The following is a 19,869-nucleotide window of genomic DNA, read 5'->3' on the forward strand; positions in this document are numbered from 1 at the left end:
GTAGAATGTTTCGTATCTACACTCAACCTGTGTCAGGCGCTTGTACTTTCGGCTAGATAGATACATAGCTTTTTATCAGATGGGTTGCTGCTTTCCATCGGAGCGTTGTATAACCTCTCGCAGGCTGGTATCAGGTTCAGCGCGGAAAGTCTTGGGAAGCCATTTTGGCGACCAGTCTGTTCAGCAATTGCCTGGATCAGTAATAATGGTTATAACCCCGTTATTCACGCTCATTCAGTCGACTTCCACCATCTCCAGGCCCTCCATCACTTCGTCACCTACGCCACCAGGCTGAAGAACCAACCTGACAATCCTTGAAACAACGTCCCTCTTAACTCCACCGCGGCGAGGAGTCCAGACTCCCTCACTCTCAGTGCTAGCGGAAAGGTTACTACTGTCAGCAGTAGTGAGCCCTATAGTAGCTGCATTAATGGCGTCCGGCACTCCAGGATGGGTCATACGGGCTGGTGGATCAATAGTCCGAATAGCAAGTAGTTTCAATCCACCAGGCCCTGATTTCTCCTTGTTCTCGTCTCGAGCAACCGATACGCAGAAGACAGAGTCAGCCACAGCAATTTCTTCTCTGCTTGGATCGAATATCACGTTTTGCCCAACAGAAATAACAAGAAGTGATATTGGAGGGCGGAATATGTGCTGTGCAGGAAAGTTATTGGATAGTTTGCGAGGGTATAAATATTCGGCTGCGTCCCAATCGTCGTCAAACATCGGATCTTCTTCATCTTTTGATATTAGTCGCGGAAGCTTGGTAGATAGTAGTGCAAGATGTGTTGTTAGAGATAGCAACGGTAGAGGATATGATAGCGGTGGGGAAAGAAGTAATATCTGAAGACATTGTTAGCCTGCATATCTCACTATGTACGCGGGGCAAGAAGCTCACATCAACATAGATCCTCCAATGCCAGCCCTGGTTAATAACCAACCTCTCTTTTAAACCACCTGTTTCGGCTAACGATCCAGAACCAGACTGTATCAGCCCCTCCCTCATCATCTCCGCCAAAAAAACAGGTAACGGGTCGTCGTCTCTCAAGCCTGGAATCTCAATGGACATCTCAACCCATGAGCCGGAGCCAGACACTTTTGTTTTCCCTCTATTTGACTCTTCATCTTCATCTTCGCCCTCGTGTTCCTGCGCAGCGCTCTGCTCCAATGTATTCACAAACACCGTCTTCTCTACCTCCGCTTTCACTCCCACTATTGCTTGTGTTCCATCGGCAAATCCTATGCGCGCGCTGCCATTCGCATTTGGTACGATATTTGTCTCCGCTGTTAACGGCCGGAACTGTGTTGCTGAGCGGCCATCTGGTCGAATTGGGGTTTTGGGGTATGAGAGCGAGGTGTGTAAGTAGGATAACTCTGCAGGTGAAAAGTTCGAGACTTGGAGCGTAGAGCTTGGTGGAGCAGGGGCCATCTCCGCAGTACCTTGAGATATCCCACCTAAAACAATTCGATATTCAATGGAAGAATGAGCGTATTAAGGAATATGAATATGAGTTCCAGCTTGAATCAATCAATCAAAATATTCCTATAGAGCCGCAATGCCAAGTTCTAAAAACTCAAAATTGGATCTACTATTATCCGCGTGACAAAAGAAGCTTATTTATTTTAACCAATAGAAATAGTTGAAATTTAAAAAAAAATAAACCAATAGAAGCGTATGCCCGTTGCTAGATAATGATGAGGAAGTTTCTTTGCTCGCCAAATAAACATGAACTCATCCGATACTAAAACAATGAGCTAATTATGCTTAACTACCTAGCAATATTTTCTGAAAATTGAACTAGCTAACTAACCGTGCCTTGGAAGTGACTCTAATATTCCCGACTCCCTCCAGCACAATGGGAGGCAAGTTTTACAAAGTGGCGCTGTTCTGCGTGGTTGTGTCTATGTCAACATGACTTCTAAGGCCTGGTTAGTTCTCCCTTAGCGAGTTAAGTTGGTTTACTAGTTAGCGAGTTAGAACAATACCAATCAGCCCCTTTGTGAACATTGACATTACTACGCCCGTTCAAACCCCCGTGCAAACCACTGACGCGTCCTAAGCCGTTGCGCTATGGATATCCAAATACTCTCTGACTTGCACCTGGAATCGCCCTCAGCATATGATCTTTTTACCATCCCGCCAAAAGCTCGCCATCTCGCTCTGCTAGGCGACATAGGCAATGTACGCGACAGGGGGTTCTTCCCCTTCATTGAGATCCAACTCCGGCGATTTCAGACCGTTTTCTTTCTCTTGGGGAATCACGAGCCATATCATTCTAGCTGGGAAGAATCAAGAAAACAAGTCACCAACTTTTCTCAAAAAGTCAGTCAGCGCAAAGCTGAAGGCTTCGGAACATTCGTTTTCTTAGATCGGACAAGGTATGATGTATCTGCTGATACCACGGTCCTTGGGTGCACGCTGTACTCGCATGTCCCTACCCAGCACGAGGACGCAGTTGGTATGGGATTAAACGACTTCTTTCAGATTGATGGATGGTCGGTGGCAGAGCATAATGATGCTCATGCCGGTGATTTAGCATGGCTGAATGAGCAGGTCTCTTCTATCACGACTTCGGAGCCTGGAAGGAAAATAGTCATTTTCACTCATTATGGCCCTATTGCTGCTGATGGAAGAGCTACCGATCCTATGCATATAGGTAGTCCAATCAGCACGGGATTTGCGACGGATTTGACAAGTGAGCAATGCTGGAAGAGTCCAAGCATATGTCTCTGGGCATTTGGGCACACGCACTTCAACTGTGACTTTACTCTCGAGGTAGAAGGCTCCACGAGGAGAATATTGACAAACCAACGCGGATATTACTTCAAACAAGCACCGAACTTCGATATTGGAAGAGTAACAAATGTTTAGACTGGGCCGTGTTGTCCAAGGAACAGTACCGCTGTTACTCTATCCATTTCTCTATAGCGTGTTTAGTATGCTACCGATGCAATTCATCCTTTTTTGATATGGCTTCTTGTTAAGCTGATATGCTGCAAAATTCCTTTATAAGTTAGCTGAATACTATAATATATACGGAGTATTAGAGCTAAACATTGAAGTCCGGGGCAAGATGTTTATTCTAGGTAGAAATTTATTGAAACCTCCCCTAAATCATAATTATTTTGATACACCCCTCTATTTTGAGCAAGAGTGTCACGTGCCAGTCAGCACCCGTAAATCGGTTGCGTCATAGGCTTCTAGGCGCACCACGAAAAGAAAAGACGAAGGCCAACAACAGCTTCGCTAAACGACGAGATACAAACAACAACAATGTCTTCCCCTAGTACGGTGCCACTATCGACGCATCTCCAATACCTCTCCCAATGCCTCGAACTAGCTTCCCAGTCGCCTCCTAAACCGACCAACTTCCGCGTGGGCGCCATCCTCCTCCTCCGTCTCTATCCCACCAGGGTCAACCCAGAGCTCAAAGAAACGATACTCTCAACAGGGTACACTCTAGAGCTACGCGGAAATACGCACGCAGAACAGTGTTGTTTTGCAAAACTTGCCTCCCATTACGGCGTGCCGGAGGAAGAAGTTGGGAAAGTTCTGGAACAAAAACGTAAGGAGGAAGGCGGGGAAGCTCAGATGGAGCTATATGTTACCATGGAACCTTGTGGGAAAAGGCTTTCAGACAATAAGCCGTGTGTGGACCGTATCATTGAGACAAGAAAAGATGGGAAATGTGGTATTGACAGGATATATTTCGGTGTGAAGGAGCCTGGGACGTTTGTCGGCCAGTCCCAGGGGTGTAAGAAGCTTGACGAAGCTGGTGTTCAATGGAACCTTATCGAGGGAATGGAAGATGAAATATTAAAGGTTGCGACGGCTGGGCATGAGAAGAAAGAGAAAAGTAGCTCATGGGTAGATAAAGCAGATCAGACTGTTTTGGTTGACAGGGCGGAAGAGGAAGCACGTAGGGGAGAGCCCATTCCAAGAAATCCCAAGAAGAGGATGATGGAGGGCTAGGGTAGCCTTCGCGTCCACTTGAAAATTTTTTGATTGTTGACCTGTCTTTACAACATAATCAAGACCGCCACTGTCAGGAGTGGAATAGATAGCAACCCAGCATGTTTGCTTCTAGAAATTGTGGCCCCGGCATTTCTTACGCTCACGTTGAAGTTGTTTGAATTGTGGTTTTCCGCCCGCGAGCTGCCACTGACACCTACACCTGAATTGCCGCTTCCGTTGGCTTGATTTGACTCCGAGTTTGATTCTGATTGGGACGGCGTGGGAGCCTGGGCGGGAGGTGAAGGGTCTCGTACCCACGGCGGATCGCAGTTTGTATCTGGAGGGCAGCAGGCCGGCACTCCTCCTCTTTGATGGTAGCAGATGGACGGAGCAGGGCAATCTATCTTGTCATAATCCGAATGATTGCATGTTGGATCCCGGGCTTGCGTCTGCGAATAATACCGATTTCCACCTATGGATACATCTCTATCGGACAGCGGTAGTGTAGTGTTGGGATACGGGAATGCTGCCGAGAGACCTGCTTGAAGCAGAAGTAAATGGAGCCACCCTTGAAGGAGTGCCATGTTGTATCTGGGGTAATGGGGAAGTATGATGGGTATAATAAGGAAGTAGACAAGCGAATGGAGCTCAACTTATAATTGAGCAGACTGCCTCCCAAGCTGCTTGGGAGAAATGATTGATATAGCAAGGCAAACAAGTCCTCACGGACGTCGGGTTTGGTCTCTGGGCAAATAAAACAGGCATACTGTTTTGTAATCGCGCCCTATATATAAAAATTGGCATATACATATATAGGGCAGCTAGCTTTTAGTGTGCCATGATGGATATCAGCTGTGTCTGGAGCAAACTTGTCGGGTATCGCCAAATATGACGCTGCATGCCAACTCTCTGAAGAAGGCCGTTTTATTTGCCGGACGTAACATGCAGGGCAATACCGCTGGATACTCCGTGCAAGTACCAGTTTGCTCTTAAAAGTCATCCTACCTCACTCTATCTCTTCTTTCTTTGCTTTCTTGAAGCTGAGAATCCAAAAAAAAAAAAAAAAAAAAAAAAAACAACAACAACAACACAACAACAACAAAGCTAACTAAGCGTGACCATACTATAGCGGACTCTGTAATAAGAATTGTACATATAAGAGGTCTAGAATAGGCGTAAGGAGAGTGTCCTTAAGAGAAAAGAAGCTTAAGATCACGAAGGCGTGGAAAGCATTATCCATATAAAAGAGTGGTATTCAAAATACTTTCATTATAATTGGCTACGTGGCATTGTGCCTTCCAAGTTACGTCATACTAATTATGTAACCGCTTGGTCACGTGCATAGTTTTCTTCCTCTCGAGCACTTGATCAATTTCTGCTTGCTCCTTTGCCATCACCGTCCAGTCGAAGACTCCAGTTTCCTCCATCAGCGGTATCGTTTCGCTCCAGCTGACCTCGACTTCATTCAAGGGAATCCTTGTCTGGAGGTCGGCGTAGAAGATCCCATGGAGCATTCGACGGTCGTCGTCTTCCTCACCGTTGTCAATATATCCTATCCGACATATCTTATTGTCGATTGAATTTTGATCGAGGATTGTGAATGTTTCCATTGCGAAGGACTGGCGCTGGCGCTTACCCTCCTTCGTCGCCCAGTCCCGGACCTGTTCATCCGTCCAGTTCAGAAAGGGGGACTCGAAGTTTGGCATTGGCTTGCGGGAGCCGTGGGCGATTAAGTCTAGGTCAGTGGTTTGGAGGATACACGGGGATGCACCAGGGTCGACAATGTGTGGTGCGAGGAGGTCGAGTATGCCTGCGTATGACTGGTCTATGAATTCATCTAGAATCTAGAAGGTATGTGAGCAGAGAACCGGCAGATACGCTTATGTTTACCCCCATACATCTGAGGGTATTCTAGCAGTGCAAAAGACGGGATACATCATGCAGCATGTCGCAACCCTATCGTCAATTTGACCGTACTTTTGCTCCTCCTCCTGCCGCCGCCTTTCGCTCATTTTTCTCGTTGTCACTGGCATTGTGTCAAATATAAGAGGGCATCACATTGATAACTATTAGAGCTAGTATGTTTCTTTCCCCATAGTGGGTAGAGAGATTCTTTCTAATAGGAGTATGAGTGGCGCCTACGGTGACATCACGGAGGTGCCTTTCAAGCTAGCCATTATCATGGTTGACTCGATGGCTATGACATCGCAGTCTTGTGCAGCTAGTAATGGTCTTTCCATTGATTGGGCCTGACAGTTCAGTCATCAGATGATTCAGCCACTCTGAATGGCTTATGTCAGTTATTGTGGATATAATCAACACTGCTTCTGCTCCTCCCTCTCCCTCCTCCCTTCCCCCTCCTTCTTCCCCCTCCTTCTTTCCCCTCTTTGTGGCGGGCCTTTGCCGCCGCGGCAGCATTGGGGCCACAGAGGGTCTCTAGGTCCTATCGGACCACAAGGGGTAAAAAGGCCTAATGCCCCAAGATATCCTTGGGTAATGTGTGCGAGTGGGATATCCCAATAGGTCCTCTCCCAAGATACCATGACTGATCATAGCACCAGGGTCTCCTGTGTCCATGGCCTTTTTAACTGCGCTGCCGAGGACTCCGTCTTGATCTATACCCTAATGTCAGTTATTTGACTATGGCAGAGAGAGTATGATAAAAGGATAGAAAAAACATACAGTGGCCCTCATCCTTTGGCGTTCTTCGCACCGTAAACAGGTCTCCAGGCTTCCTGAAGCTTGCGGGTGGCTCCTCGTCTATGTCCGTATCTGGACTTTTAGGCAGATGCCCAGTTGCTTCTTCCCGACGCGCATCACTCTCTTTTTCGGTATTGAGGTTACCGAGCGTGGTGGTTAGACCAGAAGCCCCGTATCTTCTCACATAATCTCGGATATTTTCCGCCGTCTTCGGCGTCTTTTTGGGTCGATGTATGCCTTGATATGACGCCAATAGCCTGTGCGACGCGTCGACACCTGTCTCTACCCACTCTTGGGCCGTTTGGCTGCTTGGGAGCGAGGTCCGTCATGTTGAGAGATAAATGTTGATGAGTAAATAAGCGTGTGTGTGAAGTTGAAGTTGTTTTAAGAAGATGGAAGTTTGAAGAATTCGAAGGACGCGGAAAAGGTATTCATAGGTCTGCGGCAAGATGGCTGATGGAATATGTAAGTGTTTGAACTATGTGATTTGGAGGGACGAAGTTATGTTATTTAGGTAGGATGTTCTGAGATGATCTTAAATTTTTAAAGAGGTGGAGGAAAAAAACCTGCTATTTATGCTCCCCAGCTGCTGTCACTGCCTTTGCTTTCACTGCCTCCTTTCACTGATTTCGCAGTCACCACGTTTACTGCCGAGGCTATTCCGTATTCACTAATTCGGCTCCACGATCCGTCACCAAAAGATTAACCTGAGTTCTGGAATATAATGTCCTTATGGCTTTCTGATAGCGAGTACAGTAAGACTCGTCTTCTAGAGGGACAGGATGTTAGGCTGGAGGCGGTGTCTAGTATGTAGAAGAAAAGAGAGACTGCTATAGTATATAATACATTTATGATATCATTCTCCCTCTAGTATGAAGCTGTTGTTGTAGTACGTTTCAACATTATGGAGGAGTAGAAAGAATGGATGACACAATCTAGCGCTGGTGCCTAAGCGCGGCTAACTAACTACTAAGCGCCAGACGCGAACTTAAAACCTCGGTTTTTGATCCAAGTAAGAAACGCATAAACACGACTGCATCACATTTTATATACGGGGGATTTTTGATGGCACTACGCCTTACCTTGTCGCGATAATGGCCAGATGGCGCATGGCGTCCAGAATAAACCTAAGAATGAACCTATACCTGACGACAGCCTCCCGTTCTATCCGGCATACTGCTACAAGGCATCACCGACGCACTTCACATGGGTGAAGCTGACTGCTGTGAATGTCCATCGCCTGACTCGTCGAGAGGGATATGAAGGTAAGATACATGAGAATGAATAATGATGGAAATATAGAAAGTTAATGCATTTTGACAGGACAGAACATACATTTTTACAAAAACCACCCTATCCAATTCATCTGTTTGGCGGGTGTGATTGTTTCTCGTGACGAGCAGTTCCGAAGAACGATATTGACACTAGACGATAGTTCAGGGTCAAATATCGAAATCGTATGCTCAAAGAAACAATTTGATCTGCCGGTTTCCCAGCCGGCCCAGGCCGAGGTTAACCCTACTGTAATGGCTACGAGCACTGCACAGATCTCGGGGTACATTACATCCACCACCAAAGAGGCTTTAGAAATTAGCTCTCTCGTTCCTGGCGTAGTTGCCAAGTTTAAAGGGACCGTGGTAACGTTTCGCGGCATGAGACAGCTCCATCTAGAGCGTTTCGTGCTTCTTCCTGATATGGCTAGGGAGATGAAGTTCTGGGAAGAACGGACACGGTTCTTGGTTGATGTGCTTTCTGTGCCGTGGCATTTGACTGAAGAGCAGGTCGAGCAGTTGAGGATTGAGGGTGCAGGGCTAGAGGAGAAGAAGATTAAGAGGTCTAGGGCTAGAGAGGAGAGGGCAAGACGTGATAAGAAAACGGCTGAGAGGGAAGAGAAGGACTATGAGCGGATTGTTAGGAGGTACCAGAGGGAGGAGGAGGTGAGGAGGAAGTATGCCGAGTTGAGTAGGAAGGTTAGTGCCAGGTTTAAAAGGCCTAGAGGAAGATGACTGGTTTTTTTTCCATTTCGCATTTTTTGTTGAGATCAGGGAAACACATTAGAGGAAAAGGAAAACCCAACAATGCTTCCACCCATTAACCGCATTAGTTTAACATAAATACATAAAATAAATCAATCTAACGATATTCCCAAAACTTGTCATAATCAGAGAACCGAGTTCGACTCTCTGTTCTTTTCCTGCCCCTATCTCTATCTGACACAGGGCTGCGATAGAACTCCTCATCACTGCCCCATGATGTTCGACGACGGGCTTTGTCTTCCCAGTCTAGATCTCTGTCCCTGTCTCTGTCTCTATCTCGTCCGTGGTACCGCTTGGAGTCATCATGTGTATGAGAGTGGCTATGCGGGTGCGAATGGGTGTGAGAATGAGACTGGGGACGCATGCTTCCGTGATGGGAAGAAGAGTACTTAGAGTTGACATCGTCGCGAGGACTCAAAAAGTCATCATCGTCATCTTCGGCATATACAACCACATGCTTTTTGCCAGAGCCTGTTCCCGAAGCTGAGTCTGGATGACGTGAACCCTGGCTGGCAGTAGGGTGTGGACTAGTATCTTCTCGATATCCTTTCGGCATGCTGTAAGGCTTCCGTTCTCGCTCGATGGGCTGCACTGGTGGTGCTTCTGTCTCAGCTTTATCAGCACTGGCAATAATGACATGGTCGTCATCTTCGTCATTTGCGTCTTCAACCGTGGCAGAATGCGGGACCTGTTTGGGCCGGACATCGGTGCTTGCCGGGCGTGAGGGAATACCCGTCGACGCATTGTCCGTAGTTGACTTGGCTCGAGAATGGCGCGCAACAGGCGCTCCAAGCATGCCTTGCGTTAGTTCTACATGGCAATGTGTAGTTACCCATCTTTCAAGGGTTTCCTTGATATCATAGTCGGCCAGCTTTGGGAGCAATTTTCTTCGTAGCTCTTTTGGGAATCTTTCCGTTTTATCATCCGGGTTAGTGATAGAGATGTTCTGCACAATATTTTGAAGGCGCTCGAATTCTCTCTCCGGATGTGCCTGAATCATCATGGTCATCCAGCGCTCGAACCCGCGAGGAGTGAGGCCTGGGATATCTGGACGTTCATCAAGCTGGTCTTGGACGAGGTGGTGTTCTATCCTTAGAGCACGGAATAGACGAGAGATGGAAGAAGTGCGGTTATCGAAGATATCTATGCTTGGTTAGCGCTGTTATGTAGGGAAATACGCGGGTGGAACCATACCTTGCCACGGGTATGTGTCTGAGGGTACTGTGTGATCGCTGTAGAATTTCTGCATCTTCTCTGGCGTGATGACTAGAGTATCACCAGGCGGATAGTTTTGAATCTGCGGTCAATTAGAATATGTCCAAATGAGCACCACGTATCAGAGAACGATTAGCATACCATGTGAAGAGCGACACCACGTAGCAGCTGTCCCATCCTGCTGGTAGGTAGGTCGTCGGCGTCAAAAAGAATTCCCCATGCCTTCTCATGAGTAGACTCAGCTGTGGCAGTTGCGTGACTGGATGGCCCCTTTGGACGATTACCGCCGTTCCAACCATCATTAAACGACCCAAGCGACGACCCTCTCGCCCTATTTACACCAGGAGATGTGGGTGGTTGTGGAGTGGTATCTGTAGGATTTTGCGCCTGGGTGCCAGTAGCGTATGGGTTTCCATCAACCCTGGATGAGATGGGAGGGTAGGACGATTGAGACGGCGCATTAGAAAAGCCAGGCTGCCCTGGTATAGAAGATGGAGGTGGTCCGTACGGGCTCGTAGTAATAGGAGGACTAAGCGAGCTTGGGTTTGGGCTCTGTCTGTTGTAGCTTGACTGTGAGAGCGCCGGTGTTGGAGGCTGATAAGTCGACTGCTGCGAAGGATGAGTAGGAAGCGGAGGAGGGTTTCCTGGATTTGATACCCGGAGCTGCTGTATCACTGCCGCCGTGACCTGCGCTATCAGATCAGTTGACGGGTAGCCTGGGTCAGGTACCCGAGGGGTTGGCGGTTCCTGATGCGACGCCGTGGGTGAAAACGGCTGTTTCAAAGCATCTCCCGCCTGGGGCGGCAGAGGAGGGCCAACGGGCGGAGGATAGTACGCCGGCTGTTCAGTGTATTCTGTTCCCTGGACTGGCGCTGCTGATGTAGGGGCGTATGGCACTTGTTGCTGCTGTTGTTGCTGTTGTTGCTGGGGTGGCGGAGGCGGAGGGGGATGCGGCGGATGAGAAGACGGATCCTGCTCGACGGGATACTCTCCGTACGACGGCTGCAGATAGCCAGGGTACGGTGCGTTCGGCTGCTTGATGTTGTTTATATTGCTGCTGCTGTTGCTGCTGCTGGCGCCGTTGTTGCTTGCGTAGCTGTTGCTGGCGCCGGCGCTGGGATTGAACCCGGGCGGATCGAACGAGGTGCGGTATCCGTCGTACGCCATCTTCTCGTCCAGAACAGCAACTCTCGCTATGTTATCTGGTCAGCGCATGTCGAGCCTCGATGAAGCAAGGTAGAAATGACCAAGATGACTCCGAGTGCTGGCGGGAGTCGCTGGTCGCAAGTCGCATCGCAAGTGGTTTGTTCGCCGCCGCGTTTCTTCCTTGCCTGCGAACGAGGCTGTGACGTCGTCAAGTGATCCCTGTCATGTGCGGATTTTCGTCCCTTCGCATACAGGAGACATCGCTGGATTTAGCTGCCATATCGCAAGGAGAAGCTGGCTATGTCGTCTATATTCCTTGATGCGAGTGATTCCGATGTCTATATCTATAACTAAATCTATGGCTGGATGTTGTGGGAGTGCGTCCTCTCATATATACTGTGCTGCTATGCCGGGATGCCTAATCATACCCAGCCCAACGGGCAAGGGGCTCGCCTGAAGGATTTCTGTGTCATGAACGAATCATGGATCCTTCGGGGGTATAAGAAATAGGTGACTACTTCTTATATCCTACGAAGATGCGTTCCTTGACCCATCTTTGGCTGTATCCGTCATGAGTCTAACAGAGCTGCGAGCTTTCCTGCGTCGAATACTGGGCTGCTTTATATCAAATGCCCAGAGCCAGCCAGAGGATACCACAGATGTAGCTGAAGCTCCAAATTGCCGATTCCCGCTCGATGATGACAGTTCAGATGCGTTGACGCTGCCGGATGGACGGAAACTTGGATATGCACAATATGGTTTATTGACGGGCAAACCTGTCTTCTACCTACATGGTCTTCCAGGAGCACGTACTGAAGCCGCATGTTTTGAAGAGCTAGCCCTGGAACTAGGGGCCCGTATCATTGCCACGGACCGGCCTGGTATGGGCTGGAGCTCGCCTCATCCAGGTCGGTCACTTCTCGACCATCCAAAGGACCTGGAGGAGCTCGCAAAGCATCTTAAACTAGAAGAATATGGAGTACTTGTACGCCTCATTCTATAATATTTGTCCCTCTATGATTCTGGTATATTGACCATCTTAACAGGGGATATCAGGAGGCGGGCCATATGCACTTGCCTGTGCTGCATCACTGCCGCGAGAAAAGCTCAGAGCAGTCTCTATTATCTGTGGCCTCGGCCCGCCAGACATCGGTATGAAGGGTGCATGCTGGGCTAACTGGCTTGGATTTACCCTCGGTTACCGCTACTTCCCCATGGCCACCGGATGGTACCTCAAACGCCAGATGGCAGCGGACCTGACCCTAACTGATGAGGAACGATACCAGAGACTACTAAAGGAGGTGCTAAAGGCGAAGTCCATGCCCGAAAAGGACCGTGAAATTATGAAGGATGAAAGTACTCTAAGGCTATTCCTACGTACAAGTCGGCAAAGCTTTTCGCAGGGAAGTGATGCGGTTGTACAAGACGGCAGGCTCATGTGTAAGTACCTTGGCTTCCGAGTAGAAGATATACGTCCAGATTTGCCTGTGCAGCTTTGGTACGGGAAACAGGACGTCGCTGTTCCACTGAACCATGGCGTGCAGATAGCTGTGAGGCTTGGTGGAAGAGCAGCTTTCAGAGTCGTCGATGAGACACACTTGAGTATATGGGCAAATTACAGGGAAGAAGCATTGAGAGCGTTGGTACAGTGTATTTGAGACGTATTTGTACAAGACAGTCACACCTCAGTCGAGCTCGATAGAGTCAGCTATATTAGAGAGCAATCTCCGTACCGTTTTAAAGCAGAAAAATAGCCTGTACAACCCTCTCCCCGAAGAAAGCTCCCTGGGTACATTCGTCGATTTCGAACATTTGGCCCTTACGCTCGCTGAAACATTTGCCGATATAGTTACCAGCATGTTGACAGATCTTTCATTAGAAGCAGTTCAAGATAAAATAGTTATTGGCACTACCGAAATCAAAAAAACCAGCCACAGCCAGGTATAAAATGCAACCATGAGACTCGGAACTTACTCTAGCTTACCCGATCTTTTCAGCTTATTGCATTGCTTTATCATGCTATGAAATTCCCGCCATTTCACCGCCATATTTAAGATCTGTAGGGAATGGTCGAGCATAAATGTACATACTCATAGGTAATAGCTGGCAATCGGGCTTCGGCATAGTCGTGGCATCGCTGGCTGCATGAAGTCCTATGGTTGATAGGGGTAATGGCTTTCCAGATATGCTTTATAGGAAGCCGAATAGCATAAGGTCTCAATATCCAAAAAGGAATGTTTATATCTAGTCCATGTCAGTTGTAAATCACTTGTCGATCCCTGTAGCATGAAAACGTTCATTCAATAGAGCTTTTAATTAGTTAGAGTGTGGGGAAACCATGGTTCAAGGTGCCAGCATAACTGAGTTAAGATTTCCACCTAAGATAGTCATACGGAAGGGCCGGCCCGCCCGGTCAGAAAAACCTTCATGAGCAGAAAATACGAAGCCGATGCATATATCAGCTACACATAAAGGGCCAATAAACACCAATAACACTATCTCACAGTGCAACGCATGTTGTGTTTCTGTGGGGCTGTTATGCCTCCCCGAGGGCTATTCGCTCCATGCGCAGTCATGATTCAGTGGCGGAACTAAGTCGAGAGCTGTTGAATTCTGCGCATAATAGCTTCAGGAATATGAGAGCCAGCCGTTACTACTAAATGCGGTGGACGGTATCCCTGTGTAACGGCCTCACGACAAACATGTGTTTGAGTCGGGCTTAGAGTAACGGAGAAGCCAAGGTTGGACACATCAAGGAGCCCGCGAACCGCATCGGGAGGGTCGTTTGTAAAGTTCACGTATTGTATTCTGAGCCGCTCAAAAACTGGCCTCCCTCGTTTCGATTGCGCCTGGTAGATCTCATGGAAGATATGGCGAGCGACGTCATCATTGAGCGCTGCATCTTGAGATGCCTCCCCTAACTGTGCCAAACCGTCCCGACCGGTACCTTCGACCGACAAAAAAAGGTCAAAGTCAAAACGACAGAAACCTTCACGATATAGACGTAAATCTTTTAGCTGGGGAAGACGGCCTAAGGACTGGTATATGGCCATATCTACTGAATGGTCCAGAATCCGTGGGACGAGAAGGCAGACCTTTCTCAACTCTGAACAGTGTGAGGTGAGATCCTGGATTTTATCCAAAGTTAAGGTAAATGCTGGCTCTTGTTGATAATGTTTTCTTTGGGGTGAGAGCCAGATCCGCTGTAGTGAGGTATGGCGCTCTATTATGGCCTTAAATGTTTCATGGCCAAAATTATTCACCAACTTAAGAGCGGTGAGCGGAGGCAAGCTTCGAAGAAATACACTCGTCGCCTCGTCTAGTAACCCATTTTCTCCTAACATGTCGCTCTCTAGGCGTAGAGAAAGGGTCCTAAGCGAGGTGAAATTATACGCGCTTGCCTCCTCCAAGCTGAAGGGGTCTATGGCAGTGTCTAGGATAAGCTCCTGCAACGATGAAAAGACAATTCGTTCATTCCATGCCTGAAGTCCGCCGAATAAGGCTCCACTAAGCTTTAGGGAGTAAAGTTCTCCGCGAATATTGGGATCCTGGGTATCATTAGGGAAAACGTCTCGTTTTGGCCGCTGTCTAGCGCCTATGTTGTAGGTGAGCTGTGAGATTGAATTGGCAGCAACTCGTACATGTCTTAGATTCGGTGCCAGCCCTTGACTCATTCTCATCACAGCTAAGTCATGATAATCAACTTGCGTTTCAGGGTCTCCCTCGCCATAAAGTAGAGTAATACAGTGCAAAGAAGGAGAAGTAGCCAGCGCATACTCGTGTTGGGTTAGATCTCGCGCCCATCCCGTGTAAGAATAGAGATTTCTAAGCCCGAAAGTATGGAGGTGAAGCCTGCAGTTGGGTAGTGTTTGGTGCAGCACATCTAGCAAGCATGGTGGAAACTGGTTAGTGCAGTCGAAGACAAGGTCCCGGAGAGCTCGGAGTTGAGCCACGAAATGAGCCACCGGGGTCCAGTGGGTATCAAGCTCTATGGTCACCTCTGGGAGCTCTGCAATATTTTTATACTTGGTATATAACATGCTTTCAAGTTCGTCATCACTGTCAACCATAAAATCCTGTAGCGTTCCCGTTTGCTTTGCGGCACAGGCACTCCCATCAGCCAGGAGCTCCCCTTCAAACTCGAGTCGACGAACAGATCCGAAACCGGACGTACTCCGCAGTACGTCATTCCAATGATCCAAATCTGTACTCAGTTTTTTGGGGTTCTCAACAGTTAAGCGGATTTTTTGGAACCGTATTGCGTTTGATGCGAGGAACCAGCGTTTGCATACAAGAGTAAAGTCATAGAGGCTGGGTCTATAGCTAGAAGCAACGAAACCACATATCTGCTGCAAAGCTTCTAGCGGCAGATCCTGAACAGTAACCATGTTTGACAGCTGGGGAATGAAGAAGGAAGAGTACGGAGTAATGAATATTAATAAATAATACTGCATCCTTCAGGAGGTTGGGATGTTTGCTGCCTTTTATAGTTGTTACGCAGGAAGACGTGCTTAGTCATCTCATCTTCCCCCTTTTTTCACTTCAATGTCAATTAGAAAATTTCGATATCCAACAACAAATATCAAGAGCCAACAGATAACATAACTATTACCATCTCGCATAGAGCACCATAGACTATTATCGTTATACTTTACATGATCCGCCTTATATCTGGCTGAATACCCATATTAGAACTGCTGCGGATACTAAGCTTGCACAGAACGCTGGCCTGCCAGCGCTGCCAGAGTCGAGATCTGGAACAATTATGTCATCTCCTCCGCCAGACGTGTTGCTACTGCCTCCCTGATTGGCGATATCCTCATCGGACAGACGCTTTGCTTTCACGCAAGCCATTTCCAACTGCAGGTTTTTCACGTCCTTATAGAGATTACCCTGCAGTGGCTTTCGAAGGAGGAAAACACCGACGCCTTTCTTGATCTGCTGATCGTATCCAGTTGCCGCAATCTGCCGGACGATGTATGGAGCTTTAGGTCCTCCAGATTCTTTGACCCGGGTGTTTAATCGTCCTTCTCCGTTTTCGGTAGCGAGAGCTATTGCATGGTGAGCTACATTTCTTCCAAGGCCTATAAAATAGAACAGTATTACGTACCTCCGCCTACCTCGTAATGGTCAGTGAAGAAGCCATCAGGACATTTCATATTTTCCAGTGTTCTCTTCGTCTCGTTCTTAGCGTTTCCGAAAGTGTTGAAAAGGCGGGCAATCGCCTGGCCGGGACTTGATACCCCATCCGCTATTTCTGCTTTAAACCACGCTGCTAGGTTTTTGGAACACTGGGCTCCCCAGAGGCCATCGCAGCCATTGTTGCCTCCACTGGGGTCGCCGGTGAAATTCTCGTTCATCAACACTAGCATATATGTCTCCCGCATGCGCCGTCGGGTTCAGGTTGACTTCCGGGTACTCCAGCCAGAACGCAACTTTTGAATCTGGCGCAGGGGTTGAGCCTTCGGGGACATATTGTTTATCAGCTTCTTCTTGGGTTTCCGAGTCGAACGCGTACACGAAGTCCAGGGCTTTGGGGAAAAGTGGCTTGAACTCGAAGCTGACAGACCCGCGAGCCTTAGGATTCACGCATTTCTGAAAGTATTGGTCAACAGCACAGGGGTCATCATTAGCAGCAATAACTCCTGCAACGCGCAAAAACCAAACAGCGAGGAACAAGCATAAATAACTATCCATAGTGATGGACCTCATTTCTGACGCGATATTCGGTTTGGATATGGAAAAGGAAAACTTGTTCCATATAGCTTCCGAGTGTGTTTTATATATACTTGCATCGCAGCCATAATTTTTCTATGCGGCATAACCTGATCCCCCATGACTGTCTGGAATTGCTTTTGTTTTCATGATTTCTCCCCAACCTTTTCTTGGAGAAGAATATCCGGCCTAGTTACGGAGTACGGGTTACGGGGTACAGATAGCAAAATGGTGTTGCTGGAAAAACCGACGACGCCTATATATAGCAAGTAAGCAGTCGTTTAAATACGACCTCCGTCTGCACCAGCTTGCATAACGCCAACGGTGTTGGCAAAACAAACTTCAGGGGCGGGAAGGCTACGCGAATAGCCATGTTTTCAGTACGTACAGGCATTAACAAACAATAGGCTGTCTGGAATATAAGGCGCCTTATTGGGCAACAGCTGAAATATATGACTCGAGCTATCCCTGTCATCTCGCTTCTTTGAGCTCTTTTATTCGAGCGGAAACATCAGACGTCCAAGCATGCCAATGTTTTAATAACGCCCGGAGGACAGTCGTATAAAGCAAAGGCTGACCTCTCAACTTCACAGCGCGGAGCAACGGGAACCTACATTGACACAAGGTAAAATTGCCATGGAGTCAGCCTGCTGATCAGAGAGAGGGGAAAGACTCCCCGTGTTCGTGCATGGGGCTGCGGGCTGCTTCGAGTTTGGATGGACTTGTATCACTCAAACATGGTCTCTTTGGTCTCCTTGCCTCTGGGTTTGTCGTCTGGCATCAAGCTTTCCGATGCTGTCATTCCGCTATTTCAAATCCACTGGGGGGCCTGGGACCTTGCAGGATGCGCTCTTTATAGCAGCTTCCGTTGTCAAAGCTTTTATTCGGAAGGTTGACATTCTTGGCGCCAACAATGAGGATGCCAAGCTGAAACGTCGGCTCTCGGCGCTTACTAATTGCAATTGCCTTGGCTCCCGCCTGTGAAGGAATACGGGTCACTTGATGGTCACGTGTAACTATTGTATTCACCTCTTCTCTATCATGGAGGGTCTTGGAGATAAATTCTAAAAGCTTCAGACCTTATTGATACCCATCACATATGACGGACGTCAGCCTAGAGGCTATACAGTCAGCACTACAACTGAAGACGTTTCGAACACTACGATATACAGGTTACAACTAATTTAATGGCGATACCCTACAACGCGTTCACTTTATCATATCCCAATAAGGATAAGTTTGCCCAGTTATAGCCGTCGTGCGCACAGATTGGCCTATAGACAGGACGTACTTGAGCAAGGCCGTCAAAATATTTCTGACGTTGACAGAGAACGTCGTTGACAACTCCACTTACCAAAACTGCATCAAGGGCTACGGCGCGGGAAAGCTGGGCCATAAAGATTTCGCGCAGAAGCTTATCGAGGTCGGCGTCATTACAGAAATCGTTTACAAGAAGATCATCACAGGCGTGTCAGCTCACCAGACCGCCCACGAAAGTCGACTACATAACCTAGGGCCCAAAATTGATAATTTAAAAACATAGCTTCAGCCTGCTGACCACTAACTAGTGTTAGCTCACTCTTTTGGCTCAACCCTTTTGATACAATAAGATGGCTCAGATGTTGGCCGAGGTGGCATTTCTTGACAGCATACTGCTTAGTGCAATGGGGTCTTCACCCCATACCACGCCACAGAAGACTGCGAACTCGACTATAAAGCATTTGATGTTCATTTAAAGATGGCATATGATATCCATGGCGAGGAAAGTGCTGTCGGTGGAGCTGAAAATGAAGATGATAATGTGATATTTGATGCTGGTGAAGTTGATAGTGTCTCGGTATTAATACCTCATCAGGCCGGCCCCAGTGACCAGTGATGCTCTACTGCAGTTAAACACTTGAAGGGCAAGTAGTTGCCAGAGATCTCAATTTCCCATGGGTATACTCCATACATAGGGGGCGCAGCGACAGGCGCCTTGCCTAATCCTTGCCGCTGTTGATTCGGGAGTATAGCGAACGAGTTTATGCAATGTTGTTGGGATATTCCACTTTAACTAGACTCGCACACATTACCCAAAATATCCTCGGGGCATTAGGCCTTTTTGTCCCTTATGGTCCAAACAATGTTGTTTACGTGGGTTAAGTTGGGTGGTTACGCTAGCGTCTTCCGAAGTTCTATTATAGTTAGGCGCTGGCGCGTTCTTTCACGGCGGCTAATCTCCACTGCACTTTCCCCAATCTTCAGAACACCGAAGGATAGCTTTCTCCAAACCAAGTCTTCTCTTGCATTCGAGCTTCTCTTCCATTCGAGCAACATCATATTACCAATGTCGATTATCACCTAAATCTTCATATCTGACTCAAAAAAAAAAAAAAAAAAAAAAAAAAAAGAAAAGAAAAGAAAAATAACAGGTCAATCTCATGCGTCAGAAGTTTATATACGTTAGGTTGACCAATCCTTGGATCGGGTTTGGAGCTGGGGCTGTAAAGTAAGTAGAGCGCTCATCATATTAAAAATGTAATTACTGACAATTTCGCGTGAGAGCCAGGGCAAAATCCGTGGCAGGTACTGCTACAGCCCAGAAAGTCCGGCGCCTCCATAGGCCGAGTAACACCGATAGTCTATCGTGAAATAATGACGAAGATTTCTTTCGGTTTACACGCTCTCGGTTTCTTCGCGATGAAGAGAAAGAGTCAGCGTTGTCGAATGAATGGAGGACAGCAGCGGCCAGCACTTCAAACGACTAGGATGGCGTGCGCGGCGCGGAAGGGGACAAGCTGAGGCAAGAGGACAGGCAGTTATCCGTACGGAGGATCTCGTCCGATGTTATACACTCGGGGTCAAATGGAGAAAGTCTATGCGGCTAGCAGCCCGCCGTTGGAGCATAACCCTACAAGGAGTGTACTCCATAGGGGCAATACTGAATAATGAGGGGAAGGCGGACAGAAAAGGCGGACAGAATATCGCTTAAATTATAGCCTGCTCCATCCTCTTTGCAGCCCCAGGGATCTCGGTTCCCCCGCAGCCTTCCATCATCGTCAACCGCCAGAGTCACACTTGCTTCTGGCCTCCGCTGTGACGATGTTGGTCGCAGGGCGGAAA

The 19,869-nt window shown here is 47.9% G+C and overlaps 13 protein-coding genes across 13 annotated transcripts; 5 read left to right on the plus strand and 8 right to left on the minus strand.

The window, feature by feature from the left end:
• Positions 1-234: 234 nt before the first annotated feature.
• MGYG_02279 (hypothetical protein) lies at positions 235-1,429 on the minus strand (the record flags this gene model as incomplete). The annotated part of the gene is made up of 2 exons (XM_003174701.1): positions 235-843; positions 899-1,429. 2 exons carry the CDS (start codon positions 1,427-1,429, stop codon positions 235-237), a joined length of 1,140 nt encoding a protein of 379 aa, XP_003174749.1.
• Positions 1,430-2,071: 642 nt separating this feature from the next.
• On the plus strand, positions 2,072-2,872 carry MGYG_02280 (Ser/Thr protein phosphatase superfamily protein; the record flags this gene model as incomplete). Its single annotated transcript, XM_003174702.1, has 1 exon — positions 2,072-2,872. The coding sequence occupies one exon, from the start codon at positions 2,072-2,074 to the stop codon at positions 2,870-2,872; it is 801 nt and encodes a 266-aa protein (XP_003174750.1).
• Positions 2,873-3,274: 402 nt separating this feature from the next.
• Positions 3,275-3,973, plus strand: MGYG_02281 (hypothetical protein; the record flags this gene model as incomplete). The annotated part of the gene is made up of 1 exon (XM_003174703.1): positions 3,275-3,973. One exon carries the CDS (start codon positions 3,275-3,277, stop codon positions 3,971-3,973), a length of 699 nt encoding a protein of 232 aa, XP_003174751.1.
• A 47-nt stretch (positions 3,974-4,020) lies between these two features.
• Positions 4,021-4,539, minus strand: MGYG_02282 (hypothetical protein; the record flags this gene model as incomplete). The annotated part of the gene is made up of 1 exon (XM_003174704.1): positions 4,021-4,539. The coding sequence occupies one exon, from the start codon at positions 4,537-4,539 to the stop codon at positions 4,021-4,023; it is 519 nt and encodes a 172-aa protein (XP_003174752.1).
• A 729-nt stretch (positions 4,540-5,268) lies between these two features.
• On the minus strand, positions 5,269-5,988 carry MGYG_02283 (hypothetical protein; the record flags this gene model as incomplete). Its single annotated transcript, XM_003174705.1, has 2 exons — positions 5,269-5,799; positions 5,854-5,988. 2 exons carry the CDS (start codon positions 5,986-5,988, stop codon positions 5,269-5,271), a joined length of 666 nt encoding a protein of 221 aa, XP_003174753.1.
• Positions 5,989-6,391: 403 nt separating this feature from the next.
• Positions 6,392-6,984, minus strand: MGYG_02284 (hypothetical protein; the record flags this gene model as incomplete). The annotated part of the gene is made up of 3 exons (XM_003174706.1): positions 6,392-6,570; positions 6,638-6,872; positions 6,946-6,984. The coding sequence occupies 3 exons, from the start codon at positions 6,982-6,984 to the stop codon at positions 6,392-6,394; spliced, it is 453 nt and encodes a 150-aa protein (XP_003174754.1).
• A 773-nt stretch (positions 6,985-7,757) lies between these two features.
• MGYG_02285 (OB-fold nucleic acid binding domain-containing protein) lies at positions 7,758-8,661 on the plus strand (the record flags this gene model as incomplete). The annotated part of the gene is made up of 2 exons (XM_003174707.1): positions 7,758-7,920; positions 7,979-8,661. 2 exons carry the CDS (start codon positions 7,758-7,760, stop codon positions 8,659-8,661), a joined length of 846 nt encoding a protein of 281 aa, XP_003174755.1.
• Positions 8,662-8,788: 127 nt separating this feature from the next.
• MGYG_02286 (hypothetical protein) lies at positions 8,789-11,073 on the minus strand (the record flags this gene model as incomplete). The annotated part of the gene is made up of 3 exons (XM_003174708.1): positions 8,789-9,834; positions 9,886-9,988; positions 10,048-11,073. 3 exons carry the CDS (start codon positions 11,071-11,073, stop codon positions 8,789-8,791), a joined length of 2,175 nt encoding a protein of 724 aa, XP_003174756.1.
• A 550-nt stretch (positions 11,074-11,623) lies between these two features.
• MGYG_02287 (hypothetical protein) lies at positions 11,624-12,710 on the plus strand (the record flags this gene model as incomplete). The annotated part of the gene is made up of 2 exons (XM_003174709.1): positions 11,624-12,037; positions 12,099-12,710. The coding sequence occupies 2 exons, from the start codon at positions 11,624-11,626 to the stop codon at positions 12,708-12,710; spliced, it is 1,026 nt and encodes a 341-aa protein (XP_003174757.1).
• A 933-nt stretch (positions 12,711-13,643) lies between these two features.
• On the minus strand, positions 13,644-15,440 carry MGYG_02288 (protein kinase subdomain-containing protein; the record flags this gene model as incomplete). The annotated part of the gene is made up of 1 exon (XM_003174710.1): positions 13,644-15,440. The coding sequence occupies one exon, from the start codon at positions 15,438-15,440 to the stop codon at positions 13,644-13,646; it is 1,797 nt and encodes a 598-aa protein (XP_003174758.1).
• Positions 15,441-15,717: 277 nt separating this feature from the next.
• On the minus strand, positions 15,718-16,211 carry MGYG_02289 (hypothetical protein; the record flags this gene model as incomplete). The annotated part of the gene is made up of 2 exons (XM_003174711.1): positions 15,718-16,103; positions 16,163-16,211. The coding sequence occupies 2 exons, from the start codon at positions 16,209-16,211 to the stop codon at positions 15,718-15,720; spliced, it is 435 nt and encodes a 144-aa protein (XP_003174759.1).
• A 103-nt stretch (positions 16,212-16,314) lies between these two features.
• Positions 16,315-16,749, minus strand: MGYG_02290 (hypothetical protein; the record flags this gene model as incomplete). The annotated part of the gene is made up of 1 exon (XM_003174712.1): positions 16,315-16,749. One exon carries the CDS (start codon positions 16,747-16,749, stop codon positions 16,315-16,317), a length of 435 nt encoding a protein of 144 aa, XP_003174760.1.
• Positions 16,750-17,866: 1,117 nt separating this feature from the next.
• MGYG_02291 (hypothetical protein) lies at positions 17,867-18,310 on the plus strand (the record flags this gene model as incomplete). Its single annotated transcript, XM_003174713.1, has 2 exons — positions 17,867-17,939; positions 18,096-18,310. 2 exons carry the CDS (start codon positions 17,867-17,869, stop codon positions 18,308-18,310), a joined length of 288 nt encoding a protein of 95 aa, XP_003174761.1.
• Between the last annotated feature and the right edge of the window lie 1,559 nt (positions 18,311-19,869).

The sequence above is a fragment of the Nannizzia gypsea genome, genomic scaffold (assembly GCF_000150975.2).
Source record: "Nannizzia gypsea CBS 118893 supercont1.2 genomic scaffold, whole genome shotgun sequence".
Lineage (NCBI taxonomy): Eukaryota > Fungi > Ascomycota > Eurotiomycetes > Onygenales > Arthrodermataceae > Nannizzia > Nannizzia gypsea.